We start from the raw sequence: 27,317 nt of genomic DNA on the forward strand, positions 1-27,317 counted from the left end.
GGAACTGTAAGATGCTACCAACTATTTCTACTTTGGCAATGAATACAAGATGTGGAAGCACGTTTGGGTTAAAGTGATGAGAATGAAACAATGGAAACCTTGGGATAGGATAGTGCAGTCTGAGATGAGGACAAAGTATACACGGGAAAGGTGACCTTGCCCAAGACAAGGCACCACAGGGAAATGCATAGTGTGTTTTTCCAGCTGGCCCTGGCTCAGGAAAATGTCCTGAAAGCAATGCTTCTCAGAGCAGGGTCTGTGGACCATCTACATTAGAAATGCTTGGTACTAGTTTAAAATACAGATGCCTCAGCCTCTAGTCAAGTGATACTTCTGCAGCGAAGTGTAAAAACCAGTGTTCTGGAAGTTGGACACACCCTTTAAGAGGGAGAAGTGTCATGAAGGGTGTGGGTAGGAAATGTGGACAGAAAGGAGGAGAACAGAGTGCCCAAGCCATTGCCTTGGTAAGAGTGGTTCTGGGGGCCAGAAAAGGGTGGGCACATGAGAGTCTCAGGCCACTCTCTCTAGTACTGTCCTGTTCCCTCTCTATTCCTTTTCCTCCTGCCCACCGCTTTCTCAGTCACTGGGCACCCCAAGTCTCTTGGCAGCCCAGGATCCCAAGAAGCACGGGATGCAGGACCTAGGCTCCAGTAAACCATCACATCCCACATTACCCCCTCTGCCTACACCCTCCCCTGCCTCTGGGTGTGAGGTTTCAGCAGAGGCTCTGAAAACCTCCAGGGGCTGCTGAAATGGCAGCTTCTAGACCACCAACCTGGATAGTCGCTGTAAAAATTTCTGGGGTCTTTAAGCAGTACAGAAAGAGCCCCAAAGGGGAAAAGATGGTTTGTCAGCATAAAAAACCAACACTGAAAATGTGAACATGAATTCCCTACTACCAATGTGAGGAGAGGTCTTCCAGGCAGAATGTTTTTTTTTTTTTCAATTCTGCATTGTAATACAGATCCTTTTGTAATGAAGAAAAGGCAGAGGCTTCTCTAATCCCTTTAAAGACAAGTCAGAAGCCTGAGGGAAGGGCAGTCACATTTCATAATGACTAATTAACTTGCTTGAATTGCAACTCGCAGTAGAAAAGTTTCCCAGAGAAATCATATTCTTTTTTTTTTTTTGACAATTCTCCAGAGGAAGGCAAGTATAAGCAAGATATTAAACCACATCGTACTTTGTTCTCACAAAATACTGTTTGTTGTTGCATTACCAGTGACTCAAAGATTCTCATTAATTTTCCAGGACTTTTAGTGGCTTTTTAGCCACTAAAACAAACGTTATATCAATGGAACCAAATATAGGTGGTATTAAATATAATGCAAATTAGAAGTGGCACACAGAAAGTACTCTTGCAAAAATTCTGTTACTTGTAACTAGAGATTTCTGATTCATTCATATTGAGATGGATTATAAATTTGTAGATTTGTGGTTACTAAACTGGGTTAAACATATACACAATATTCCTTGAAATACTAATCATTTTAGACCCTTCATCTGGATTTATTTAATCTTTGGGTCCTGTCCCTAATAAACCACCAGGGTTTCGTAGAATAAAAAGCAATTCATAAGAGTTTCACAATTTCTCTGAGGTTTGCAATCCGGTAATAGAGAATAAAGATTATGCTTTTTCATGAGGAAGTAATAATCTCCTGTATTAGTTTCCTATTGCTTCTGTAAAATGTTACCATAAATTCAGTAACTTAAAACAATACAAAGGTATTATCTATTAGTTATGGAGGTGAGAAATCCAAAATAAATATCACTGGGCCAAAACCAAGGAATCGGCAGGACTGTGTTCCTTCCGGAAGCTCTAGGAGAGAGTTTCAGTGTGCTTTCCAGACTCTAGAGGCTGCCTGCATTTCTTGGCTTGTAGCCTCATCTTTCATCTTCAAAGCCAGAAGTATAGCATCTGCCAATCTCCTTCTCTGACTCTGACCCCCCTGCCTCCTTCTTATAAAGACCCTTGAAATTTCGTCCCTGTAATTTAGGATAATCTCTCCATCTCAAATCCCTTTTGCCATATAAGGTAATCTATACACAAATTCCAGGGATTAGAGCATGGTCATCTTTGTGGGGTCATTATTGTCCTACCATGTCTCCTCACCTAACCACCCACTACCAACAATTGCAATTTTTACCAACTACACAAGTTTTCACTGCGATAGGTGCAAGCAAAAGAAATAAAATCTGGTTCTCTTAAGCAGAAAGAGAATTATGGGAAAGATAGCTGGAAAGTAGTAGAAAGGCTGGCAAAATGATCACGGGCAGGATCCAAGGGCTGCAGGAACTAGAACCACAGCCAAAATCGCAGCCTAGGAAGAATCTGGTGAGAACTCTGCAGCTGGCACTGTGGTCACTGCCACTGCCTGCCCTGTGCCCTGGACACTCCACTGGTGCTGCTGCTACCAGACCCTGGATATAGCTGCTGCACCCATATTGGATTCTAAGCGATTTCCTGGAGCTGTGTGTCCTGTGCAAGGTGGGGAGGAGGGCATCTGATGAGCTAGGCTCAGGTCATCTGCTTGCAGCTACTTGCTGGCTGTGGGGAGAGGGGGCCTCTGCTCCATTGAGGCTACCACAGTGGGAAGCCCTACTGGCCTCCTACCTACCCTAGGATGCCCACAGAGTAAGTCCTGGTGCTGGGCAACTGAAAAATGGCAAATGTCCACTAGACTGTTCAGACTCAGGAACAGGAACACGCTGGCTTGACAGCAAGGTTGCACCTCTGAAGAATCCTAAACCACTGCGTAAAACTTGGAAGCTGCCTATTCTTGCACATAGAATTTTGCTACACTTTGACATCAGACCCTCACCTCTGTGTGGTCCATGTCACTCAAGAAAATGTCTAGGTGGCTGCTGCTTTTTACCTTTTCCTTCTCTTATTCTTTCTCTTTAACAATATGATTGCCATATACATATTTCTTACCTTCTTTACTCTCTATGTACCAAGTACTTACAGCCTAGGAATATAAGCATGAAGACGGTCCCTTGAATATGCCTAGGCACGACCTCCTATCATTAATATACAAGGATAACACGGTAACTCATGAAATGATTCATAGTTTGACTTGTTTTTCGAGGTGTGATAAAGAGTTTGTTCTGATGTATTGTTTTCTCTGCCCTGGGCTTCTGGTGCCTATTTGATAGGTCTGGCCACTGTCTTTTGCTTTGCCATCTGACAGGGACTGGGGTCAAATCTTCACCCTTAGCCCAATAATGTTGAATTCCAACCACAGAGCTAAATTGGCCTAGGGAGATAGCATGTAAATGCTGTGAATAGCTGAGATTATTAGAAGAAGGAGAATAGAAAGAAATCAAAAGGAGATGTTTATGTTTTAAGAAAAACAAGATGGAAAAAAAACCCTTCACTAACTTGAAAAACACACCTTTAATGTGGCTCCTCTTTCTTAAATATCTAGAAACTTCTGAAAGAGAAAGATCTAGAAAGGTCCCTGTGTCGGCTCTGGTCAAACCTCTAAGAAGCAGGCCTTGATTAGTGTGGCTCTGACACCAAGACTGGCAAGAACAAAAATAAACAAAGGAGCATTATAAATGTCCATACCCTTTGGCCCAGTAATTCCACTTACAGAAATCTAGCCTTAGGAAATAAGCAGAGCTATGGAAAGGAGTCTTATGTACAATGATATTTATTTAAAAGCTAATTATAGGGCTTCCCTGGTGGCGCAGTGGTTGAGAGTCCGCCTGCTGATGCAGGGGACATGGGTTCGTGCCCCGGTCCGGGAAGATCCCACATGCTGCGGAGCGGCTGGGCCCGTGGGCCATGGCCGCTGAGCCTGCGCGTCCGGAGCCTGTGCTCCACAACTGGAGAGGCCGCAGTAGTGAGAGGCCCACGTACCGCAAAAAAAAAAAAAAAAAAAAAAAAAAGTAAAAGCTAATTATAAAAGTAAGAATTTGGTAACAATCTAAAAGTCCAATCATAGCAATAGCTAATGCTTATTAAGCTTTTAATTTGTATAAGGCATGGTACTAAGTGCTTTGTATGAACTATGTCATCAAACCTCATGAATGAAGCGTTGTTATTACCCAATTTTACAAATGAAGATACTGAGTCACAAAGCAGTTAAGCAACTTGCCCAGGGCCAAGCAACTCCAAGTGGTAGAGTCGGGATTTGAACTGAGTTTCATCTGAATCCAAAGCTGGTTATTTGAAATCACCAAGCTATACGCTTTTTTAATGGAGGATGATTGAATAAACACAGTACAAACATCATGAAATATTAAATTGCCATTAGTATGATGATTTTGAACAATTTTTTAAAAAATTGTAAAATGTTCATGATATAATATTAAATTTAAAAATCCCAGACACAACATTTAGTAAAGAGCATGATCTCAACTAGGGTACAGATATACACAAAAGACTGTTAACAAATGTAAAAAAATGATTGTTTCTAGTTTGTGAACAAATGTAAAATTATATTTTCTTTTTCATACTCTTCTATACTTTTCAAGCATCCTACAGTTAGCAAGTATTGCTTGTATAAAAGGGAAATAGTTGGTGTTCAGAAGAAGATAACTCTAGGCTGGAAGAGTCTGAGAATCAGTGCTCAATGGGTTAGCCCAACCATCGTCCATTGTGGTGGGTTCCAAGCCCTACAAGGCCAGGCAGCTCTAACACACTGGCCAGCCCCCAGGGAGCAATGGCTAAGTCTCAGCATGGGAGCACTGCTTGCAAGGCTGACTCAGCTGCTCCATCTGGAGCCATCCTGCTACAAAAGTGAGATTATTAATTAATGGAGCCAGTGACCAGCACAAATTACATGCCAGAACCAGGGAGGAATTTTCACTCTTGGACCTCTACCTAGGTGACTTTGGACAAGTCATTTATCCTTTTTGCCTTTGTTTCCTCATCCATAAAATGAGGACAATAGTACTATCTACCTGATTGGGTTGTTGTAAGAATTAACTGAGAGAAAGCATGCAAAGCCTAGTACAGTATCTGGAACATAATTAGTACTCGATAAATCATCACTTTAAAAGAATAACAAAACACACTTTGCCCCATGGTAGACGTAGAGGGAAAGGCTGAGGAGGCTGATTTGACATTATCCCTAAGAAACAGATGGAATACATTATTGCTAAAACTAATTCCTTTTGAGTGGATTTGATTAAATTAAGCTGGTATTGGGTAGGCCAAAGAATGTAGTTATGCTTCTAGTTTTGTCCAAGAACAAGAAACTGCATCTTTTTTTAAAACCATTCTAAACTCCCTATAAACATACTGCCTTCTGTTAAGACTAACTCTAGTGTCCAATGTCAGTGTGTATAAGTTATATAAAAATTCTTACCAAATTAGAGATGATTTGGGGTTTCTGAGTATACTCAAATATATGCTGTGAGAGTAATAAAGCATAATTTAATATTCCGCTGCAGGGACAGAACTGTCTCTTTACAGACATAACACTGCAGATATTAAATAAATAACAAAAATACCATGAGATTTTTTTCTAGCATTTTAGGCAATACACTGATGATTAGAGTTGATATAAAGAATGTTTTTCAGTCATGGCAGGTGGATTAAAGGGATGTATTAGAGTTTTTTTCTCTCTCTATTTTTCTTATTAAAATTATTTTTTCCTATTATAGTTACTGCTTTTATAATGAAAAATATTAAGTATGATTTAAGAAGAAATGACCTAGCCACTTGGTGGCAGTATGTCATGAAGATAATAGCCTATATGGCTTCATTTCAGTCCTTCGCTTAAAAATTTTGTCATTGACATATATACACTACCATGTATAAAACAGGTAACTAACGAGAACCTACTGTATAGCACAGGGAACTCTACTCAATGATCTATGGTGACCTAAATGGCGAGGAAATCTAAAAAGAGTGGATATAGGTACAGCGTATATACGTATAACTGATTCACTTTGCTGTATAGCAGAAACTAACACAACATTGTAAAGCAACTATACTCCAATAAACATTAATAAAAAAAAATCTGTCATTGGCTTGATTTCTTCTCTGACAGTTTTGTTTATAAATTGTCTTACTTCAGATATCTGATTCTTTGTGATATTACCCTCTTACAATTAAGCATCTCTTTTAACTGACTTTAATCTAATTTAAATTAATACACCTGGTTGATTTGAAACTATGATAACAAAAAGACTCTAAAGGAAGATTATGTTTATTCTCTATTAGGGCTAATAAAGCCCTAGTCAGATATGAAAATTATTTTTATGTGATGCAAATTAATAACTGACGTTTCATGCCAAATAACCACCTGCAGTTTATACAACAGAATTATATTAACCTGTATTAAAAGCCAACAGCACCATATATATTTTTAAATAAAAATGCTAACTTTAAAATAATAAAAGTGAAAACAAAAATAATCCAGCAACATATGCTATAAACCCATGATTTTGCAAAATTGAAAGTTGTGTTACATTTTAATGTAATATTTTTCTTAAAATTGTAAACTAATGTAGATGCAGACTCCTGCTTGGGCTCCCTGAGAATGAACATAAGCCTGTAAAATACTAATTTAGATGAATAAGCCTGGCTGTTGACCACTGGGGATGGAACCACATACTTAGGGAAAAAAGAGACGTAGTGAAGCACTGAGGAGCCAGAAAGAGCTTCTGATTTGTCACAATCCACAGTAAAACATTTCCCTCTTGCTGTGGAGAATTGAGAATAAAAACACAGGAAAGAACTTTTGGCTTTTCTGATGTTTTCATCTTCTAAAATTCCCTACCCATTGTTCTTAGAAAACTACTCTTCAATCGAGCCTGTGTTTGCACCCAGATCAGCCTTTTTAAAACATTTCCAAAGACCCATAGGAATCTTTTTATCGGAACTCTGTGATATTTTTCTCAAAAAGAGTTGCCCTGGCCACACAGCTTGTTATACAAGCCTATGATATCTCCGTAGCAGTTAAGGACACCTCAAGTTGTGATTTCTCCCTGGCCCCCAAAGTGATTCTTTTAATAGAAGAATTTGAACACTGAAATCAGAATGACTGAATAAATAGGGCTTGAGGCCCTCTTGGAGATCCAGAGCTTAGAACCATTTTCAGGAATATCTTCTGTCAGCTGGGAGAATTGTGTCCTTGAAGTCACCTCTGGCAGCTTTTAATTATCAGGAGGGAGGAGGTGGGTAAGGAAACTCCAGGACTCTTTTTTTCTCTTTTATAAATTTATTTATTTTATTTTATTATTATCATTATTATATTTTTGGCTGCATTGGGTCTCCATTGAGGTGAGGTGTGCGGGCTTCTCATTCGGTGGCTTCTCTTGTTGCAGAGCATGGGCTCTAGGCGCGCGGCCTTCAGTAGTTGTGGCACGAGGGCTCAGTAGTTGTGGCTCCCAGGCTCTAGAGCACAGGCTTCAGTAGTTGTGGCACACGGGCTTAGTTGCTCCGCGGCATGTGGGATCTTCCCTGACCAGGGCTCAAACCCGTGTCCCCTGCATTGACAGGCAGATTCTTAACCACTGAGCCACCAGGGAAGCCCATCCAGGACTCTTCTGAGTTCAGGCTGAAAACAAGTTAGCTACCAAGGCAGCTGACCCCACCCTGGTCAGAAGATTTCATTAGCAGTGTTCTGACAGGCTTTACGGGTAGACAGGGCTGGCCAGGATCCTTGCCCGTGGGGAAGGAGCAGAGGGAAGTCATTAATGGCATTCCACCCTTATGTTATAACCTCAAAGTGTCTGCTAATCAAAACTGGGCTTCTTATATGAAGCCAAGAGGCTGTTCACAAACAGCATCTGTAAGACTGTGCAAAGGCAAAAGTGACACATCTTGGAGGCTCTTAAGGAAACCTAAACTTTATTGCATCATCTATTGGAAGGAATCAAGTAGAGACCAGTTGTGTGTTTTTTTCTGGCTCGGTGAATGAAATAAAGCTCCTTGGAATTTGTTGCCTAGAAGCCTCATGAAATTAGTGGACACACCTTCAAGTCTTACAAACCCTAGGTAGTTTTTATTGTCCTTTGAATGTTTCCTCCTTTAGGATTTACCCAATTTAATAAAAAGAAGAAGACACACACACACACACACACACACACAGGTTTTTGCTTTTACTCCATCTTTCCAGCCTATTAAAGTTACTGGTTTGCTTTAATCATCTCCAAACAAGTGAAGAAACTCTCTTAGGAAATTGGGTAACCTGAGTGCAAAAAATAAAAAGCTGACACTATTTTCTTTTTGTTTAAGTTCCCCAGGTCACACTGAAATCATTTCAACATGATACTCAGAATTCTGGGCTTCTAATTGCTTCCATCTTTGAAGGACACCTTACTTCTGGTAAGAAAATACTGCTTAGGTTTGTTGAGTAGTCTTTACTAATCATCCATCTGAATGCTCCAGACTGAAAAATCATGTGTCAGGCATACGTTTCTTGACAGTAAGATATGCCACATGCTTTCCATAGGAAAATAATCAAACAAAAATCTGCTTAAAATTGAATGTAAGGAGCGGTTTAGGTAGATTTTGCCAGCTTTGCTCTGGGTTAGATACACGTTCAGTTCAATTGCTGCTGGGGCTCAAGACCTCAAAAATTCTTCCTAAAAAATACCATTATGTGAGTGTCTACCATGTGCTAGGAATTTCATATACATCATCTTTTTCAATCTTCAAAATCTTCATCAATCTTCAAAGCAACCTGTTGAGGTAAGTGCTATGTATCTATTTTACAGATGGGAAAACTGGAGCTCAGAGAGGTTGAGGAACTTGTCTGGACTAAAATTCAAATACAATTTTCAAATCCTGAAGTCTGTGCTCCTTCTCTTATATAAACCAGCTCCCATTTTATTTGTTAGTATGACTTTGTATTTTCCATTGATAAGCATATCTAAATGTTTCAGGCATAAAAAAGATACTAGATCAGGTTGTAGAGCATTTATCTCCTTGCATAGAAATCTGGCAAGAATAGTATAAAAACTTTGGCAGGTGATATTGACATTCTTTGGACTTCTGTTTATTTATTCAAAAAATATTCTATGTTGCCAGGCACATATTTTATGTGCCAGGCACTATTCTGAGTACTGGGGAATCCGCAGTGAAAAAGATGAACAAAGGCTCTGTCTTCATGGAGCTTCCATTCCAGATAGACAGGGTGGGGTGGGGGAAACCACAAACAAAAAAAAGAAAAGGAAGGTGGCAGCAAGTGTTATATAGGAAATGAAGCAATGTAAGGGTACTCTGAACTTGCTTTATGTGAATCAATTACGGGCCAAGTGCTTAGGTTCAGCACAGATCCCTAATTACAAATGCCTGCAAGACTTGCACCTTGATATTTCTGTGGGAATTGTGGAGGCTAGGAACCCATGGCTGCTCTGTGAGATAGGTATTATTTTACAGAAGAGGAAACTTGAGCTTCAGCAAGTTCATTATTATGCTCTGATGTTACGGAGCTGATAAGCAGCAGCATCTAGTTCGAACCCAGGTATCTCAGGTTATTCTCTTGGTGACTCTGCTCTACTCCTCAAACCCCTTTACCTGGCCCCATGTTAACTTGGGAATTCCTCATTCTCCTCCAGGACTAATGCACAAGGATATGTGGAAGCCAGTACCTCCCGTTAGTTGCTTGAAATCCTTAGCAATAGTATTGTAGTCCTAGGAAAACACTAATTCCATACCCCACTGGGACTTTGGAGCGAAGTAAGCCACACTGGCCCTGGCCCACCAGTGGCTTTAGGAGAGGGGCTGGACAGCAAGGAGACCCCCAAGTGCATGTTAGGTGCAGCTGGGGAATAACTAGGGCAGGGCCAATTCAGTGTCTGACACATGGTAAGTATCCGATAAACGTCTGCCAAAGCTGGGGAGGAAGGAGGATGGAAGGCGCCAATACCCAGCATGGCTCAGAACCAACTCCAGCATGACAAGTCATGTCCAAATTAAAGTTTACATTTGAAAATAGAAAATAGGGTTTTTCATGTACTAGGGAGAAAATAGGATGAGACTGGTAGGTAACACATGCCGAATATAATAATTATTTAAAGATTACAGGTGATTAATTCCACTTCAAAATTCAAAAAAAGCACTGTTTTTAAAATAAAATGTCAGTGTAAGATATATGGCAATTTGGAGTTCTCTCATAACAAATATTGTTCTAAGTAGAGTGAAGGTTCTTTTTTAGCAGGAAAAAATTCATGAACAATAAATTTCGAAGAATGGTGACAAGTTGTACATAACTTCTGTCTTGTACAAAAGGTTAAAAAAAAAAAAACAACTCAGTTGTGACTGTGGCCAGCTTTAGACTCTGTCGCAAGCAACTGGGAATTCTCACTCGTGCCGAACAAACCAAGTGATGTTTATCACTAAACTTTTTTTTATATAAAATATGCAAGCACAAGCTCAGAAAAATGTCTAATGCTGACCACGTTTGCCAGAGACTCAATTCACTGACATCAGATATATGCAGCCCAATTCCCTCAAACAAAAGGTATTGTGCAGTTTGGAAGGGCAGTCACTTTACAGCCCAAGGTAAAGGTTAATTTTATTTCCCCTTCCTATTTCCTTTGAGATCAATGACCTTCACTTGGAGCAGAGTAGAAGAACAATGATTCTGGCGTCATATAGATGGAAATTATACCTAAAATTATTTTTCTTTCCTCTCAGACAATAGGCAACAAGACATTGGGCTTCTATTAGGAATGGTCTTCTTTGCCGTTATTTTATCAATTCTTTCTTTGATTGGGATATTGAACAGATCGCTCAGAACTGGGTAAGTTTTTGTAGAATTTGTTTTCTCATTTAGACATATATTGGTACCATCAAAATGTAGTCAATTCTATGATTTACTAGAAAAATTCATCAACATTTTTCTTGAGAGAAAGACAAAAGAAACTGTTCAATGAGTACCCACCCATGCCAAACTATTTCCAAATGTCATTCATTTAATCCTTGCAAGATCCTGCCAGAAAAGCTCAGTGGCCTATTTTACAGATGACTTACACGAGGCTTAGAGAGGTTAAGTGCTCAGCCCAAGGTCACCAAACACTAAGCCAGGAACAGCTGACGTCTCAGCCCATGTTCTGTCTTTCCTTACGCAGCCTTCTCATTGTGCCCTCAAGTCTGTCTACAGTGCCTGAATTCTTCACAGTAGTTTAAGTCGTAACCTACCTCAAGTTCTACCCAAGCAAATCCCCTGAATCAATGTGAAGAGAAGTGTGGCAATGTGTGAATTCATCACTTTGATACCAATCGTCTTAGTGTTTTAGCATCCAGCCCCAATGCCCATTCCCCTTGGCCTCCTTCAGTCATTTTTTTCCAATATGGTATTAGTATAATAAAGATCAATGCCTAATTATTTTAAAATGAGACTTTGAGAGAAGCAAGGCCTTTGACACCCTAAATTTTACCAGATGCACTGAGTATTTCTAATTGGTTAATAAAGTTGTTTGATGTGGCAGTTCCCCAGTTCGTCCAGTGATGCACAAATTTAACACATGTGAATGTTCTTTGCCTAATTGGCACTGAGTTTCTATTTCTTGCCATCACTTGCTTCATGAGATAATCCTTCTTTCTTTGAAATTTATAATCAAAATGCAGTAGAGAGATTCAGAATGAGCTATTGTGAATAAGGTACACTAGTGATATATTTTTTAAATTTACATAGGCTTTTTCCTCAAAACCTAAGCTTTTAAATTACACATTAATAAATATATCCCTGGTACCCTTGTGAGGTGAGAAAACTAATATGGAACTTTATTTCAGGTTGTTTTAAAATATACTTGATTATAAAACCCTTTGAAATATCTTAATGTTCCAACTTGTAGTGCATAATCATATTAATATTTGTGTTATTATCCAAAGATGTCCTAGACAGTGTAAAATTTTAAATAACATTAAGTTTGTTACAAACTAAAAATTAACTTCCTACTGGTAACGATAAATAAGAAAATAAAACAATTCTTTGCTAATTTAATTATTTAAATAAGCATTCTTTTTAAAAAGATAAAACCAGAGATAATTCCAATATTACTATTTTACATATGAGCAGATACTGTTTTTACTATAACTTTACATTATTTATAAAAGCCTTATTTCAGAAACAGAACTGGAAAATGGAGAGCAAAACAATTTTAAATATAATGAAAACAAGAGTAGTATCTATCTATCTATCTATCTATATACACACACACACATATATATTTTTCTCACTGTATCAGTATGCTGTATAAAAACTTTTCTTCAATAGCATGAACTTACTAATTTGGTCTAATTTTAGGTATACATAGGGAGTGTGAATTATTTAAAAAACTGAACCATAAAACATTGTATAAATATGTGTAAAGAAATTATTTTTTACCCTACAGTTCAAGGTCAAATTGGGCAAGCAAAGTCCATGCAGCTAATTTGGTTGATACTTAGTAAAAGTTCTTAGAGAAGCTGTATAAACAGATATAAGAGTCTGATCTGTTGTGCTGCATTGTTAACACATAATAATGTGCCAGAGATCAGTGTAGTCTCTTTGAAGCTCCCGGGACAACCTTTTTGCTCAAATCAATTTTTACGTAAATGCAGAAAGTGCTTTCAACACAGTGGCAGTGCCAAGGGGTAGCTTAGGAGGAAAAGTGAGGTGTTCACAGTTTCTCACTCTTCCTTCCACCACCCGATCCCAGAGATCCGTAATAAGCACACAGCCTAAGTAAAAACTGGTGTCCTCACCATGCCACACAACTGCAAGCCAACTTCCCAGGACTCCTGCTCCAACTACATAAGGAAAGTCTGGAGCCACCACTATCATCTCAACCCTATTTAGAATCATTACAATTAGAGGAGCTCAAATATTATAGTTTTATTATATGACATTCTCTTCTTTAATATTTCTCTGTGGTTATGGTCCCCTTGGAAAGTTTTACAAAATATCCCTTAGGTTTTACAAACTTTTCCACACTGACATCTCAGCTTATAATGGTTTGCCATATTTAACATGTGTATAGTTTCACTTCCTGGGTGGTTCTCCCATTTATCTTGAATCTAGTGTGAGTGTTTTGTAATGTTCTGGCTTATTAGAGACAGGCAGAGCAATAGAGAGAAGAGGAAAATCTGAAAAGATATTGAATCAACTTTCCACATAACTTTTTAAAGTAAGAGATGGAAATCTTAGTTTCTGCATCGGAAAGTTTGGTTTTAATTATGCATTCCATTCTAGTTGATTTCCTAATCTCCTAGATGATTGCCTGCACCAATCCTCAAGTAAGATGCTTATTCTTAGTCATTTTTTGTTTTTTAGAATTAAAAGAAGAATCTTATTGCTAATACCGAAGTGGCTTTATGAAGATATTCCTAATATAGAAAATAGCAATGTTGTGAAAATGCTACAGGTAACCAAACACCATCAAATACAAACTAAATGGCAGCTGAAACCAAGAGTGCAGTCCAATAATTAGAGTAGAATTTCCATTCAAATAAAGAAATATGTGTGCATATTTGCACAACAGTATGGCTTATGTAGAGATAAAATTATACATATTTCAAATCATACTTAAGAGAGATGAGAGAATGGACTAAGGGAAGAAAAGAGAGATGAAAGAGAGAAGCAATGCCATTCAAAAGAGAAGAGTGAATGGAAGATTGTAAGCCAGGTGCCAGAGCCACTTACTTGGTGGCCAAGCAATTGGAAGGTGTCTTCAGGGACAAAAGGAAGAGGGAAGAAAATCTCAATAGATCGAGCCTCAGAGACACAAAGGGGCTTCTGTTTTACATGAGACTGGAGAAGCAGGTGGAGCCCAGGGAGGACACCACTTTGCTCCTGAGACCCAGTGGAATTCGAGAAGATGAATGTGAGGGGACTATGGCAGATGGCGTCACCAGGGGTGGGCCAGGTATCCAGTTTAGCAAAGAATAGAAGGGTGCCCCAGGAAGACCCTGAGCTGTAGGGGACTTTGCCAGTTATGGAGGAGCTGCTGCTGATTATGGAAGAGGGGAAGTAATCTGCTATGTGTGCTCCTACACTTTCTGGCTCTCCAGCCTGGCTGTCAAGGGGTTCAAAACTCAGTTGATGGGACAGACACATCATTCAAGCATTGCAATGCAGTGACGTAGTACAGTAACAGAGATGAGACAAAACATGATGAGAGTATAGAGGAAACATATTAAAAGACAGGAAGGAGTTGCTCAGGAGAAATGGAAGACATTCAAAATAGACAGGCTACATGAGCAAAGACACAGAGGTGAGAAGAGCATGTTGGGTATTGCTTTGTGGAAACACTTGATGTGAGGAGTGACTGGAATAATGTGGGAATGCAGAGTGGGATCAGATCACAGGAGACCTTATTATGGAACTCAGACTTCATTCTGCCAATCAATAGTTTTCAAACTTGAAAAAAAGTTATTTTTAGCCTAGGAACCCTTTGTTCAAATGATGTGAGGAAGACAAGTATTTGTAAAACAAGAAAAAGTGGCTCTTTTTGGAGATCTAGTGAGCCCGTTAACCAACTCCTTCCCTAGCCCCAGGTGAGTCCCTAAGGCAACAGTTCTCAGCCTTGGTTGCATGCTAGAATCCTGATTCCCAGGCCACAACCCAGTGTCTTTGGGGGAGGGTGGGGAGGGGGAGACCCAGGCCTCAGCATTTTCCAAAGCTTCCCAAGTGATTCCACTACACAGCCATGCTGAGCACACTGTTAAGGGGTTGAAAACTATTGCTAAAGCCAGTGAGGAGTCAGTGAGGGTGTGTCCATTGGAATAGGAATGGTCCTAGGAAAGAGGCAGAATGGGAAGGTAGAGAAATAAGCATCGTGAGTTGTGGGCCAAGTGTCGAGAAGCAAGGGTCCTTGGTGCTGACTTTGTAGAGGGTCTGTAACATAAGAAGTGGAATGCATCTGCATCTGTGGAATGTGACAAGGAGCAGGTCACTGGTGGTCCCGGTCCAGGGGTTCAGTTAGAAGTGAATGGAAGGGGACTGAGAGTGGAGACATCTTTTGAGGAGTGTAGTCTAGAAGGGAAGTAAGAAAGGGGCTATGCTGACACATGATCAAATACTCTCAATACTGATGCGACGAATGTATTAACAGTAGCTCCAGAGCAGTATGGACTCAGAAGCCTGTTTGTACTAAATTGAATGGGCTTGAGAGGACTAGTATGGGGGGGGCGGGGGAGGGAGGGGACTGATCAAGTACGACTATGAAGGGATGTGGAGGAAAGTCTCACCTGGAGCAAGAGGAGGGATCCTTGTCTCTGGATCCTTGAAGGAGAGAAAGGGTGTGGACGTGGTTGATTTTGAAGGAGGTAATGTTGCCTACACAGTGGACAGGTGGTCTGGAATAACTGAACCCACATATAGAATAAAGTACACAGTTAACAGCTGACTGAAGGACAAGTACATAGTCACCAAACTACAACTAATAAATACTGTGGTCTTGATATACATTCCACTTAGTCGTTCTGTCTTGCTCCCCCACTAGTTATCCTAGGGAACTGGGGACACTCTGTGATTCAGAGTATTGCCCCTGCCATTGTTGTGATCAGATCCTCCTCTTCCTTTACTGTCCTCACACTGGAATAGTCCCTGTTGCTCTTCTATGTCCTTCACTATGGTCTGACTCCCATCCACTTCTCCACTCAGCTGCCAGCCAGAAGAGGGGAAAACACCGCCTTCCTCTCAGTTTACTATAGCAACTCTAGTTCCTTTGACTTCATCTGACCCACGACTACATGTCTGCCCTTCCCATCCCAAACCTGGCAAGTGCCTTGGGGAGGCAGAGCCAATGAAAATTTGAACGACCCTTCATGCTGCTTTATTCAAGGTCTTTGTCTTTGTCAAACTTCCTTCCCATTCTGGGCTCCTGGAATTAGAAATGAACCTTAGGGTTTCCTTCAGATGAGGTTTTGCTTTCTGCCCAAAGACTAAGGAGTAGTGTTCTAGTCAGTTCAGGCTGTTCCAACCATAGACTGGGTGGCTTAAATGACAAACCATAGACTGGGTGGCTTAAATGACAAACATCTATTTCCTACAGTCCTGGAGGCTGGGAGGTCCAAGATCAAGACACCAGCAGATCTGGTTCCTGGTGACAGCTCTCTTGCAGATGGCTGCTTTCTGGTTGTGTCCTCACATAGCAGACAGAGAGATCAGCTCTCTCGTGTCTTTTCTTATGAGAACGCTAATCCTATTCATGAAGACTCCACCCCCATGACCTAACTACCTCCCAAAGGCCCCACCTCCTAATACCATCACATTGGGGGTTAGGGCTTCAACACATGAATTCTGGAGGGACTCAAACATGCAGTCCATAGCAAGTGGCTATAATTTTGTAATTGTGTTGGGTGGGAGTTATTTGCCCTGGGAAGCCAGCCATCAGCTGGAAGGCTTCGAGTCCTTTTCTTACCAGAAGAGTCATCAGGCTTTTATACAAAGAAAAACTTTCTTCACCCACCCTCCTGACTGATCATCACAGACATGTCTGACTTGTGAGCAGCTAGCTGCACGCCTTTAGAACCACAGCACAAAGCATTTACTACAACTTTATTCTCAAATGGAAGCAAAATAGGATTCTCCATGCACTATCCCCCACCGCCAACTTTCTTTTATTTAAGCAACAAAGTATTTTCTTGTAGAAAGGAACTATAATATTAAGAAATAGTCCAAAATTTTAAAAGGCCCTGAAATAATTTGCAAGTTAATATGAAAGAGGCTTCTTTCTCTTTAAAATTTTTAAATAAAGGCATGTGCTTACAGCATGGACTATTTTTATTACTCCCTTCCTTCAGTCTCCTCCTGGGAGAATTTAACAAACATTTGGAATGGAGCAGGGTTAACAAAAGACAAAAGGAGGAAATCATATGGGAAGCGAAACAATATGAAGAAAAATTAGGGGGAAAGGAAAGTTGAGGGAAAGCAAAACTCCAGTTCTTACTCAATTATCCAGTTGGCTCCTTTAAACTTCTTTTGTAAAAAAAAAACAATGTCTTTTCTTTCTAGGAAAAAAGTGAATTTATGAATAGTAATTCCAGAGAACAGGTCCTATATGTTGATCCAGTGATTACAGAGATAGAAATCTTTCTCCCAGAAGAAAAACCCATGGACTACAAAAGGGAAAAGAACACAGGATCCGTGGAGACAAACGACAGCCTGCAGAAGTCACTACTCACCAACACTACAATTGTATATATTCCTGATCTCAACACTGGGTATAAACCCCAGATTTCAAATTTTCTCACTGGGGGAAACCATCTCAGCAATAATGATGAAACAGCTTCCTCAACTCTGGAGCCACCAGCTGATTGCTTAAATCTGGGAAAGAATGCCAGGTTTAAAAAATATCCTAATTTTTCTTTCTCTGTCTCAAGTATGAATTCGCTAAGCAACACACGATTTCTTGAAGAATTAAGCCTCATTTTAAATCAAGGAGAATGCAGTCCTCCAGACATGCAAAACCCTGAAGAAGGGGAAACCACCATGCTTTTGGAAAATGCATCACCAAATGAAACTATTCCAGAACAGACCCTGCTGCCTGATGAATTCGTGACCTGTTTGGGGAGCATGAATGAGGCGTTACCATCTATAAATTCTTATTTTCCACAAAATATTTTGGAAAGCCACTTCAATAGGATTTCACTCTTAGAAAAGTAGAGCTGTGTAGTCCAAAGCTGCCTTGCAATTTGAAGATGGCTCTCTCCCTCAACACAAATTTAATTCTGCCCTATTTTTTTTTAATTGGAGAATTAAGATCTAAAGATAGAACATAATTCATGGCCACAAAAGCAGCAACAATATTAGGGATGCCTCCTATATTTTAGAAGATGTATCAACTATATCTTTTTGAATTTTCCTCATTACAAGGCACAAAACAGATCTCTCTTTTGTATGAAGGATAAATAATACAAAATATGTGGTAGTGAAATAAATGCTGAAAATCGTTCTTTGAAATTGAGATATTAGTATTCGCTTACAAGAGGAAAAGCAAGTTTAATTTTCATTTTATTACTTAGTGTTCTCTCGAGTAGATAAAAATACAGCCCACAGACAACAAAATAGGTAAGGGATGGAAACAGAGGAACAATTAATTGCATGTTTACTGTGTTGGGTTTTTGCCCTACGACTTTCTATTCAGATGTTAAGAATTTGATCTTCCTTATTTTGATTTTGGACTGAGAGAGTTGTAAAACAGTGATGTGTGGAAATCACAAGATAGCTGTCTTCATTCCAGTTCAGAGTGATGGCATTGTTCTCCTGTGGTGTAGTTGGTGTATTAATTACACTGTAGTAGATTTATTGAGGTAGAAGATCAACAAGGTGTAATTATTTCTTTTGTATTAGATATCTGTCACAAAATTATTGTTAAACCAGGTATTTTTCCAAATCTAGGATGGCAATACTTGCCACACCTGTCACTGCCCCATATCCTGTGTCTCCTGTAAACATCACCAACTCATCACCACGTGCCTTTCTGAGCCCTAAGGTGGCCTCAGAATCCTCGCAACACAGTGCTCCTCATGGCCACAGTCAATAAGGGCTGGGACTGGAGATGAACTCTATCTGCCAACCAGGTCAATATTGGAAGTAGGTGATCTTAAAAATATAAAATGCATATTTTAATTGAGAAACGGTACCCAGCAGACATCTCTATTATGATTAATTTTTACATCAGGGGGACTTTTTTCTAAAGATCAGAACAATTTGAAAATTGAATAGATTACCCATTGAATTTCTCTTCTTCTAACAGTTGTCAGCAATAATTTATATTCAGATTAGTTTTATTTTAGCAAACAAAGCAGTTAATCAAAAAAGGACCAGTTGTTAGCACATGAGCAAGCTATTTTGTTTTGTTTTGGCTTTTAAAAAAAGAAAAACCACAAAAGCAGTTTTGTTGTCATTAAATGTCCCCATGGGGCTTCCCTGGTGGCGTAGTGGTTGAGAGTCCGCCTGCCAATGCAGGGGACGCGGGAAGATCCCACATGCCACAGAGCCGCTGGGCCCGTGAGCCATGGCCGCTGAGCCTGCGCGTCCGGAGCCTGTGCTCCGCAACGGGAGAGGCCACAACAGTGAGAGGCCCGCGTACTGCAAAAAAAAAAAAATGTCCCCATGAGGAGGATGACCACACATCCTGGTTTGTCCTGGTTTTTGTCTGTTGTCCCAGTGTTAAGTATGGCCAGTGTGCCTTTTCCCTCTCAGAAGCATCTCTTTGGATGATAAATCATTTGGTCACTCATCTATGAAGACTGTTTAATGTCCAACATATAAATAATTTATCACAATTCATCTCTTTTTTTGCCTTGGTGGTCCTCTTTATTTTATATCATTTACTAAAGCCATTGTGCTCCAAAATGAACATACTATTGGTGTAAAAAATATATCTCCTGCTGTGAAATTCTATTCTGTTTACCCTAAAATATGTATATATTTGTTGTACTTCACATATTCTGAAAGGTGTATATTTTAAATCACTAATGAAATGCTAACATTAAATATCTTGACTTGTAAATGATCATATGCCTTTGTGTTATTCCTTACCCAATGGGAGAATACAATGAAGCAAAGAGGCGGGTAGTATTTGAGATAGAAATAACAAAAGACCAAGATGAATCTTTGATGTTTACCAATCTGCTGAAGACATCTGTTAACAAGTGAAAAATATTTTCATAGTGTGTTTCAGTATAACTGTAATCTGCCACACATCAAAAAAGCTTTTGTCAGGCTTATAGGATTGCAGCATTATTTGATCTTCTGTGTGTGCTTTCAATGCAGTCAGTGCTTCCTTTATAACATCTTCTTGTCCCCCTGGAGCAGAAAGGGGGCTGCTTTCTCTTCCTATAGTGTCCTTCTCACACCCACATCACGTTAAGAATGGAGGAGATACTTCTAGTTCCATCCATGCCATTGGCCCTTGTTGGTCCCAATGGACTAAAATTTGAGGCTATACCTATAAACAAAGCAGCATGCTTGCCATTGCCCCAACTCAGAGAAAATTTCAACTGCTTCATCACAATGCAACCTTGGTAAAGGGCAAAGGGTTTTCTTTCTATGATTCTTTTTTTTTAATAAAGTTATTTATTTTATTTATTTATTTTTGGCTGCCTTGGGTCTTCGCTGCTGTGCGTGGGCTTTCTCTAGTTGCTGTGAGCCCGGGCTACTCTTTGTTGTGGTGCGCCTCATCATCGTGGCTGCTCTTTTTGCAGAGCATGGGCTCTAGGCACATGGGCTTCAGTAGTTGTGGCACGCGGGCTCAGTAGTTGTGGCTTGTGGGCTCTAGAGCACAGACTCAGTAGTTGTGGTGCACGGACTTAGTTGCTCCACAGCACGTGGGATCTTCCTGGACCAGGGCTCAAACCCATGTTCCCTGCATTGGCAGGAGGATTCTTAACCACTACGCCACCAGAGAAGCCCATCTTTCTATGATTCTTATTCAACAAGTATTCACTGAAGTGTTGAATGCCCCTACTATGTGTAAAGGCACTTTGAACCAATACAGATGTTAACAAAACCAGCCAAGTCCCTGCAGTCTTAGAGCTTATATTCTAAAAGCAAGAAGCAGATAGCACATGGAACCAAATCACTGCCCTTCAGGGAGCTTTTGGTGGGGAAGAGGGTGAGGATAGGAGATCGAGAGAGGCAGAAAAAAATAAAGAAGAAAAATGCCAGCTAATGAGTGCCATGTAGAGAGGTAAAATGGGATAATGTGATAGAGAAGGACTTGGTGGCCACTTTGTGCTGGGCAGTCAGGGAAGGTCTTTCCCAGGAGGGGACATTGCAATCTGAATCACAGGTAGGAGCTGCATGTGAGAATCAGCTTGCCACTGATAAGTCCCTTTTATAGAAGAATTCTCCAGAGCTAATGTCTCTACTTCTTTCCCTCCTGGACAAGTTGCCCCTAACCCCAGACCTCTGCCACCTTTCCCTTCCTCAGTCAGAATTTTCTGTAGCTTTAGGGGACAACTTTGTATCTTTTCACCTTTCCATCTAGCCTTTGGGCTTATTATTAACTTTCTTTCTCTGAGTCTCACAATCTAAGTTGCTGTTTCCTAAATGAATGTGTCATACTTATTGGAGTGGGTTACGGAGAAAGAGGAAGAAAGGGAGAGAAAAAGCCCCTCGAGATACCATCGAGAGGAAAGAAGGGGAGAGAAATACAAAGAAGGAAAGGTAGATTAGTATGCAGTGATGCTGGAGCAAAATGGAACACCTTGGTCTGGACAATACTGAAGCTGATTAAGGGACATCCAATTTCCTCCTGTTTTTGAATCTTCTTTGCTCCCTACCTCTCTTTTCTTACACAGAAGCAATATGGGGAGGAAAAACTGAATTACAATTTGGGGGTATCTTCTTGGTTTGTGTGTGTGTTTTATCCTTTTTTAAATTAGGAATTTGTTTCTGCCAGAGTTAGAAATAATATTGATGCTATAAGAGGGCTTTAGAGTTTTAGCATGCAGTTTTTGGGTAACATGGGTTGTTGTTTGGCCCTCCTGGTTCAGTCAGAAGGTGTTCCCAGCTTCTTTTCTTTCTTTCTATTTTCAGTCCCTTTGACATAGAGGCAGAACATGACTATGGCATAGGGCAGAGGTTTTCAAAAATAAATTTTAGCAGCTGATCCCCTTTCTCCAAATGAAATCTGTTGCAGAAGCCCCAAATATAAAACAAGTGAAAGCAAATATTCTGTTGAAACAGAGGGTGACGTTCATGCTTGTCCCCGCTACCCCTCCCCTGTAGCTGCTGCTGAAGCAGCCTATCCGTCCATGCATAGGCTTGCATATGAAAATCCAAGGCTGGGGAATTGCTAGTCCACACCTGGGTGATCCGGGTCCTAGCCCAGCCTTGAGAAGCCTGTACCTCAGGATTGAACTAAACTCCCCATCTCAGCCACAAGGTTGCCACTAGGCAAAGAGGACCAGAACTCCCTCGAACCTCCCTACACTCTGAATGACTCTGTAAAATGCTTTCTCTCGGAGACTACTAATAGAAGTGGTACTATATGCAATAATTAACTTGTTTCTTTCCAATTACTTCATCATAAATGTCTGGGTTTTGTTCAAGATTATGTTCTTTTTGTGATTACTAAGAATAAAATATTGTGTTGTGAATATAATTAGATTTTATAAACCCAAAGACTGCCAAATTGTGCTGCAGTTTATCTCTTTATGAAGTAATCATACCAATTATAGGGAGATGATGTTTTAATGGAAAACATTACCCACTTGGCAGACACTATTGATTTAAGATAAAAGAAGTGATTAAAAACAATTTATGGATCTCTCTTGGGTAAAAGCATGAAACCAATAAAAAATAATTGGATTCTGATTCATGGAGTGGATTGTGTGCAACTTTCTTGGATGCTATCATTAAGGCAATATTACAAGGACAGCTAACAAAGGTTTGATAGAATGTTATTATGTCTCTTTCCTACCGCTAAGATTATCACCATTAAATCCCAATTAATGTTTCATGTTAGGACTACCCTAGCCACTTTGCTAATTTCACTTCTGAATTTAATTTAGGATAAATAATCTGCATCTTTTATATACAGAATTTCCATCGATTTTCTGAAGATGCATTTCCTTTATGTTTATGGTCAGGAAAACAACTTATTATCTAATTCTCATCGTTAGCATTTAGCAACAAATTAAGAACTTATTCTTAAATGGTCCCTTTTTGTTTGGGGTAGGAAGAGGATTCACACAGTAAGCAAGTGTTGCAGAAACACAGTTCTTGAGATCACTGGTTCAAAAATTCAAGCAAAACAAAATGCAGTTTCTAACCATAAAGGCATACCTAAAATTAGTGACTTTGTCAGAGCACAGGAAGGAAATCATAAATAGTCAAACACTGGAACCCAAGTGTGAGATGCGGAAGTCCATAAACCTGACTGTTTCTTTCTGTTCACATCCTGCCTGAGAATTTTATTAGAAGTGAGTGAGAAAGAAAGAGTACAGCAGTAAAATATATACATAGTTTTAAGCTATACAGTTATACATGACAAAATCAAATCTAAGCAATACCAATGTAAATGGAATGAAAAGTGACAGTGCCTCTTCCCACCCCTGCTTCCCATGTGTCATCCCCATCATCAAAAATAGTGACTCTCAACAAGTTAATGGTGTTCTTTCCAATATGTTTTCTACCTAAGTGGTTAACATATAGTATTATTCTGTGACTTTTTATTTTCACCTATCAATGTATCTTGGAAATTTTTACGTCATTATATTTAACCTTATCTTACTCCTTTAAACAGTTGCATAGTATTCCATAGAATAAATGTGTTTTTAATATATTTACCTATTCTCCTGTTAACGGACATTTAGATTGTTTCCAATTTTTCACTAGTATACCCATTCCTGTAATGAATCCTCTTATATATGTCTGTACACACATATGTGAGTCTGGGGGGAAGAGACAGATACTTAAATGGAGACAGCAAAAATGGGAATATGAGGTACCTGAGAGGAGAGGCAGGAAGTGTCACTAGACTTGTGGACTGAAGAGGAGGAAAAAGGACTAGAAAAGTTGAAAAGCATGCATTTTAGGTAATGCAGGCTGCTCATGTCCACCTAGTAAACAACACCAACCCTAAACTCTCATCACGCTCCTGCTGTTTTCTTTTCAGTGTTCAGGATTTCACAGTAAACATGCAAAATTTGATATTCATTGGATATTGGCTGATGTGATGCTTATTTAAAACCTCTTCTCATCTGGATTTAAACAAAGTTCAGCACTCATTTTACTTCGGTATTCAACGCAGAATATTATTTTAGTAGCTAAAATTGAAAATCACTTGTATTTCATTAAATGAGATTAGGATTTTAAGAAGCTGCCAGCTGCCAATGTTTGCAGGTTCATTTTTCCTTTTTTAGTATTCATTGCACATTCCACCCAGCATGCTACTTCGGAGATTCCACTTGATTGAACAGAGGCAGCATATGTAGAACCTTGTGAGGGATGGGGAAGGAGCTCGCTAAAGCCCAGAGTAATGCAGAAAAGCAATTCGAATGCAACAAACAAACCAACCCAGAAACACTTTGGAAAAATGCTAGATGTTGGTTTCAGCCTATCCTCATAACTTTAATGAAATGATGATTTTTAAAAGCACTTTTTAAAACTCCCATTTTTTCCCCATTTTGTTTCCTTTGTTTTACTAAGCATGGAAATCCTTCTGTTAAAAATCCAAATTTTTTTAACAAAAAATTTGCAGAAAAGCACGTAGAGCTACAAATACAACTGATGTTGCAAATAGGTGGACTACACTTTGTTTTATTTTCCCTTTAAGAGCTTGGATTAAGGTCAAACAATAAGGGTTTTTGAATCTCAAATCTACCACATGCCAAGTGTGTGACCCTGGGCAATCACTGGAGTTTCATGTTCTCTCTCTTCATCCTATTTTCTGGGACAGGGACACGGATCTTGGTGTACCTTGCAGAAGAAGATTTGACTGAGTTGACTACTCTCTCCTTCCTGAAACACTCTCTTCATTTCACTCCCAGGACACCGCTAGCCCATGACCTCTTTCTCTGGCTACTCATTCTCAGCCTCGTTTTCAGGTTTCTCCTAGGCCTCTCTGTCACATAAATGCTGGAGGCCCCACAGCTCAGGCCTTTGTTTCTCCTTTGGTGATCTCGTCCATTCTTGTGGCTTAAAGCACTATCTACATGTCATGAAAACAGATTAGCCCGACCTTGACCCTGAACTCCAGACTCATACATTCAATTGTCTGTCTGAGGTGTCCATTTGCACCTCCTCACAGGCTGTAAGATCCAATACAAGATGATCTCCCAAGACTTCTCTTCTCACAGGCATGCCCATCTCAGTAAATAGTACTGCTCATAAATCTTGGTGTCATCCTTGATTTTTTTTTTTCTCTTACTCCTCATGTCTTACTCCTACTCTTTCAGGAAAACCCATTCACCCCACCTTTAAAATATATCCAGAAATTAAATCACTTCTTACTACCTCTGCTCGACCACCCTAGTTCAAACCACCATCATCCCTTGCCTGGGTCATTGCAAAAGTCTCCTACAGATCTTCTTCAATAGAGTAACTAGATGATCCTGCTAAAACAATGTTGTCTGCTCAAAACCTGTCAGTGGCTCCCCATCCCACAAACAATAGTAGTCCAAGTCACTACAGTGACCTGTGAAGGCCTACCTGGTGTAACTCTCTCTGTCCCCTGGCCACCTAGCAAACACCTCAGGGCCCTTGCCTTGCTGTTCCCTCTTCCTGGAATGCTCTTCCCCAAGGTTGTTGCGTTGCTCACTAGCACACTACCTCCGGGCCTTCGCTGGTCACTCCATCTAAAATTGGAAACCTGCCCCCCATACTTCCTACTCTCCTCCCCTCCCTTTTCTTTATTTATTGTACTCACCACCATCTAAAATCAAACATACTGCATATTTCATACATTGTTCATTGTCACCTACTACAATGTAAGATCCAGGAGGGCAGAAATTTTGTCTGCTTTTTTCCCCACCAATCTTTAATGCTTAGAAGAGTGCCTGGCACATCATAGGTGCTCAATAAATACTTGTTAAAAGAGTAAATGAATAATAGACAATGACACAATTTATTAATTCCATCTGTTTCCCATGAGAAGGAAAACAATCTTACATGAAGGCATCAGAGAACTTTCAGGCCTCAGTGTGTCTTCTGAGGCTCTTCCATATAGTCTATTATTTTATCATCATCATTGTTGTTTCTCTCTAAGCTGCCACAGTATAACTGATGAGAAAGCAATGATACAATGTAAAAATATGCATTTTTCTTTTCAATTCTGCAGTTTTCTTTTATTTCCTTGGATCATTTCAACATGGCAGTTATTTTCAACCACCTTTTAAATTTTTGACTGAATTCCTTACTTCAAATAGATTCACATGGCAGAGTTAACAACACCTCAGTGAGCAAACAATACTTTCCATTTCTTCAGGAGAAAATGTTTCTAGCTACCACACGAATTAGACAGCTTTCTCTGATAATCAGGAGCAGAAAAATTGTGTGGTGTGTTAAAGAAAACAAGCAAACCAACAGGTGTGCTCACCTTACAGGACATTCATTAAATAGCTCACTAATAAAAAAAACACCAGCTGAATTCTGAAAGACCAGGCATTCTCGTCGATAGGAACTTTGGTGTAAAAAAAAAGCACTATATTCTACTAAAATAGTAGAGATAACACGTAGAATATACTTACTTACTTATTACTTTTCTAAATGTCATCTATTTTGTTTCAATCTAGCCTGTTAATTTTTTCAATGAAGCTGGGGTCGGCTCAGTGATTTATGCAGTGTGGCAGAGCTGGGGCACACCCATATTCCCGACTCCTGCTCCAGGGTTCTTTTACCACCTAAACCAACTTAACTGCTTAGAAATAGACCAGTAGTATGGACTTGGAGGGCATTATGTTAAGTGAAATAAGTCAGACAGAGAAAGAAAAACACTGTATGATATCACCTACATGTGGAATCTAAGAAATACCCAAACTAGTGACTACAACAAAAAAGAAGTAGAATCACAGATTAAAGAACAAACTAGTGGTTACCAATGGTGAGGGGGCTGGCAATAAAGGGGTAGGGAATTAACAGGTATAAACCACTGGGTATAAAATAAGCTACAAGGATATATTGTGCAACACAGGGAATATAGCCAGTATTTTATAGTAACTATAAATAAAGTATAACCTTTAAAAATTGTAAATCACTATATTGTACACCTGTAACTTATATAATGTTGTACGGCAACTGCACTTCAATAAAAAATTAATAAAAAAGTAAAATATTGATAAAATGAAATGCTTAATCAATTCAGAAAAAGAAAGAAATAGACCAGTAGTTCTTACCTGCCTAAACTTTAGAATCACCCGAGGAACTGAAAAATCAAACAAAAAAGAAAACCCAAAACCTCCTGAAGCCTGATCACGGTCGCCAGCCTCATCAGTACCTTTTTAAAGGTTCATCAGCGGTATCTTGTGCACTGCCAGGGTTCAGAACCAGCCACTTAAATGTTTTTCCCTGTAAAAAGGAGCTTTTTGCCTTTATCCGTTATTATTCAGCATCCCCACTTCTTCCATGACCTCTTCTTCTCAGGGACAACAGACGCCAATCAATGGAGCCCCTTCCTCACCACCACCTCACCTACAAATTGCTTTCCCTCATCCTCTCTCCTTACTTCCATAAAGCAAAACAGATACACCTTTCCCTTGTCAAGCTACTCTCTCCACCTGGCACTGGACTCGCCCCCTCATCTTGTGCCTCCTTAGGGACTGGCTATAGTTAACTGTTTATAAATCACACCCACCTCGTTCTTGTTTACCAGCGTCTGGCTCATCGTAAATGTGGTAGTCTTCTAGTTGTCTCTTCAGCATCCATTCGCACATTCTTACTTACTATCAGAACCTCTCTATTATTGAAGCAGCC

The 27,317-nt window shown here is 39.7% G+C and overlaps 1 protein-coding gene across 1 annotated transcript in view; it reads left to right on the forward strand.

Annotated features, from left to right (window-relative positions):
- Positions 1–18,907, forward strand: part of IL23R (interleukin 23 receptor) — a 55,683-nt gene extending 36,776 nt beyond the window's left edge. Inside the window, exons 8-11 of the mRNA XM_027114021.1 lie at positions 8,198–8,287; positions 10,604–10,709; positions 13,224–13,314; positions 16,908–18,907. Coding sequence (XP_026969822.1) covers positions 8,198–8,287; positions 10,604–10,709; positions 13,224–13,314; positions 16,908–17,558 — 938 coding nt within the window. The 3' untranslated portion in view covers positions 17,559–18,907. The remainder of the gene's footprint in view (positions 1–8,197; positions 8,288–10,603; positions 10,710–13,223; positions 13,315–16,907) is intronic.
- The last annotated feature ends 8,410 nt before the right edge of the window (positions 18,908–27,317 follow it).

The sequence above is a fragment of the Aethalodelphis obliquidens genome, unplaced genomic scaffold (assembly GCF_003676395.1).
Source record: "Aethalodelphis obliquidens isolate GAN/ISIS:26980383/991018 unplaced genomic scaffold, ASM367639v1 scaffold13, whole genome shotgun sequence".
NCBI lineage: Eukaryota > Metazoa > Chordata > Mammalia > Artiodactyla > Delphinidae > Aethalodelphis > Aethalodelphis obliquidens.